Below are 1,969 nucleotides of genomic sequence, written 5' to 3' on the forward strand. Positions count from 1 at the left end.
AAGTAAACGTGACTTATAAGAAAACTTTTCAGAAAAAGAAACTCTCCTTTTGAATTATTAGCTCCACATGCACTAAAAGTTACACTTTGGCATAATTTATCAATAATTCAATCCAAGGTTCTCATAACTTACAAATATTCCTAATGGCTTCAGTAATATTAGCAGAAAGATTCATTTCAAAATTAAAAGTAATCAATAATTAACTGCAAACTTTGTACTTGTCATCTATGACTCAAAAAATTTCAACTACATTAAAAAAATAAATTTCATAAAAGTATAAATTTTGATAAATTCATAGAAATGTGAGTGAAAAAAAGGCATGGCCAATAACAACATATGAAAATAGTGATTACTTTTTATTATGTGTAAAAATATTGTTTGCAATTTGATTATATTTCATATTTAACAAAATAATGTTAAAGAAAAAAACTATATATGAGCAAGAATAATGGCAACTTTTTCTCCTTTTTAACAAGACACTTCAAATTTTTTATCCTTTCAGTTAACCATAATGTAATGTTTTTATCACTGTACAGTGATGAATGGATTTATGCTCAAGTCTTGGTACACATGGAGAAAAGGCCTTGTCTACATTTTCACAGAGCAGAGTCTCTGAGTTACTCTTCTCAATGCCTCCATTACTTCCTTGTTTCTCAAGCTGTAGATAAGAGGGTTGAGCATTGGGGTCAAGATGGTATAGAAGACAGCCAGAGCCTTGTCCTCTGTTGGAGATCGAAAGGATCTTGGACGTAGATAAGTATAAACAAAGGGTGCATAGTAGAAAGTCACCACAGTGAGGTGGGTGCTGCACGTTGAATAGGCCTTTTTCTTCCCTTCTGCTGAGTTCATGCGATAGACAGCAAAGAGAACACGGCCATAGGAACAAGCAATAACAATAAAAGGCAACACAAGAAATAGGGTGGTACTCACAAACACTGTGTACTCATAGACCCAGGTGTCAATGCAGGCCAGAGTCAACATGGCTGGGACATCACAGAAGGAATGATTGATGGCCCTGGATCTGCAATAAGGGATATGGAGGGCGTATGTGGTGTGGGCACAGGAGTTGATAGCACCCATTATCCAAGATCCTGTTATCATCAACACACACACTCTTTTGCTGATTCTGATGGGATAGTGAAGAGGAAAGCAAATGGCCACATAGCGATCATAAGCCATAGACGTCAAAAGCAATGCTTCTGCAACTGCTAAAGTCAAAAAGAAGAAGCTCTGAATCCCACATCCAATGAAGGAGACAGACTTGTTTCCAAACAGAAAATTGGAGGCCATTTTGGGGACAATGGTGGAGATGTAGTTTAGGTCAATGAAGGAGAGCTGACTAAGAAGAAAATACATTGGTGTATGGAGATGCGTGTCCAGAAAGATGAGAAGGATCATCGACAGGTTGCCAAATAATGCCGTTAAGAAAATAAGAACTATGAAAATAAAAAGAAACAGCCCAATTCTTGAAGGGGAGAACAATCCAATTAAGATGAAATAATCGGATGTTCGATTATAGGTTTCCATGAGTCATTGATATGTTTTTTCCTAAAGACAGACATAAGAGCAATTAAGTATAAAACAGTATTTCTTAAATGACTAATTTAGTTCAGTCATAAAAATTCAGAACCGAATTTTTATCTATTTTGAAGATGATAAATTTAAATTTTAAGCCAGAGATTGAAAGTTTAAGATGCAAACATTTTTTGCCAAAGTTTTGCCAGAAATCTTTGAATTTACTTCTAAACATTATTATGAAATCATTAGGATAAGTATTTTTTACTGCCTATATGAACTCAAGTATCATCAAAATCAGATATCATAATTGAAGTATATTCAAAAGACATCAATGCAAATGCATACATTATATAAATTTTGTAAATAAATATTTATTACCATTAATGAATTATCTTTCATATTTAAACTATAAAGCTTGTCTCTAAAACTGTATCAATGTATCAGCTGATTA

The 1,969-nt window shown here is 33.6% G+C and overlaps 1 protein-coding gene across 1 annotated transcript; it reads right to left on the bottom strand.

The window, feature by feature from the left end:
- Positions 1-588: 588 nt before the first annotated feature.
- Positions 589-1,527, bottom strand: LOC104998173 (olfactory receptor 2L8-like). The gene has a single exon (XM_010853242.1). It carries the CDS (start codon positions 1,525-1,527, stop codon positions 589-591), a length of 939 nt encoding a protein of 312 aa, XP_010851544.1.
- Positions 1,528-1,969: the final 442 nt, after the last annotated feature.

Source organism: Bison bison, unplaced genomic scaffold (assembly GCF_000754665.1).
Source record: "Bison bison bison isolate TAMUID 2011002044 unplaced genomic scaffold, Bison_UMD1.0 scf7180017852992, whole genome shotgun sequence".
NCBI classification, from domain to species: Eukaryota; Metazoa; Chordata; class Mammalia; order Artiodactyla; family Bovidae; genus Bison; species Bison bison.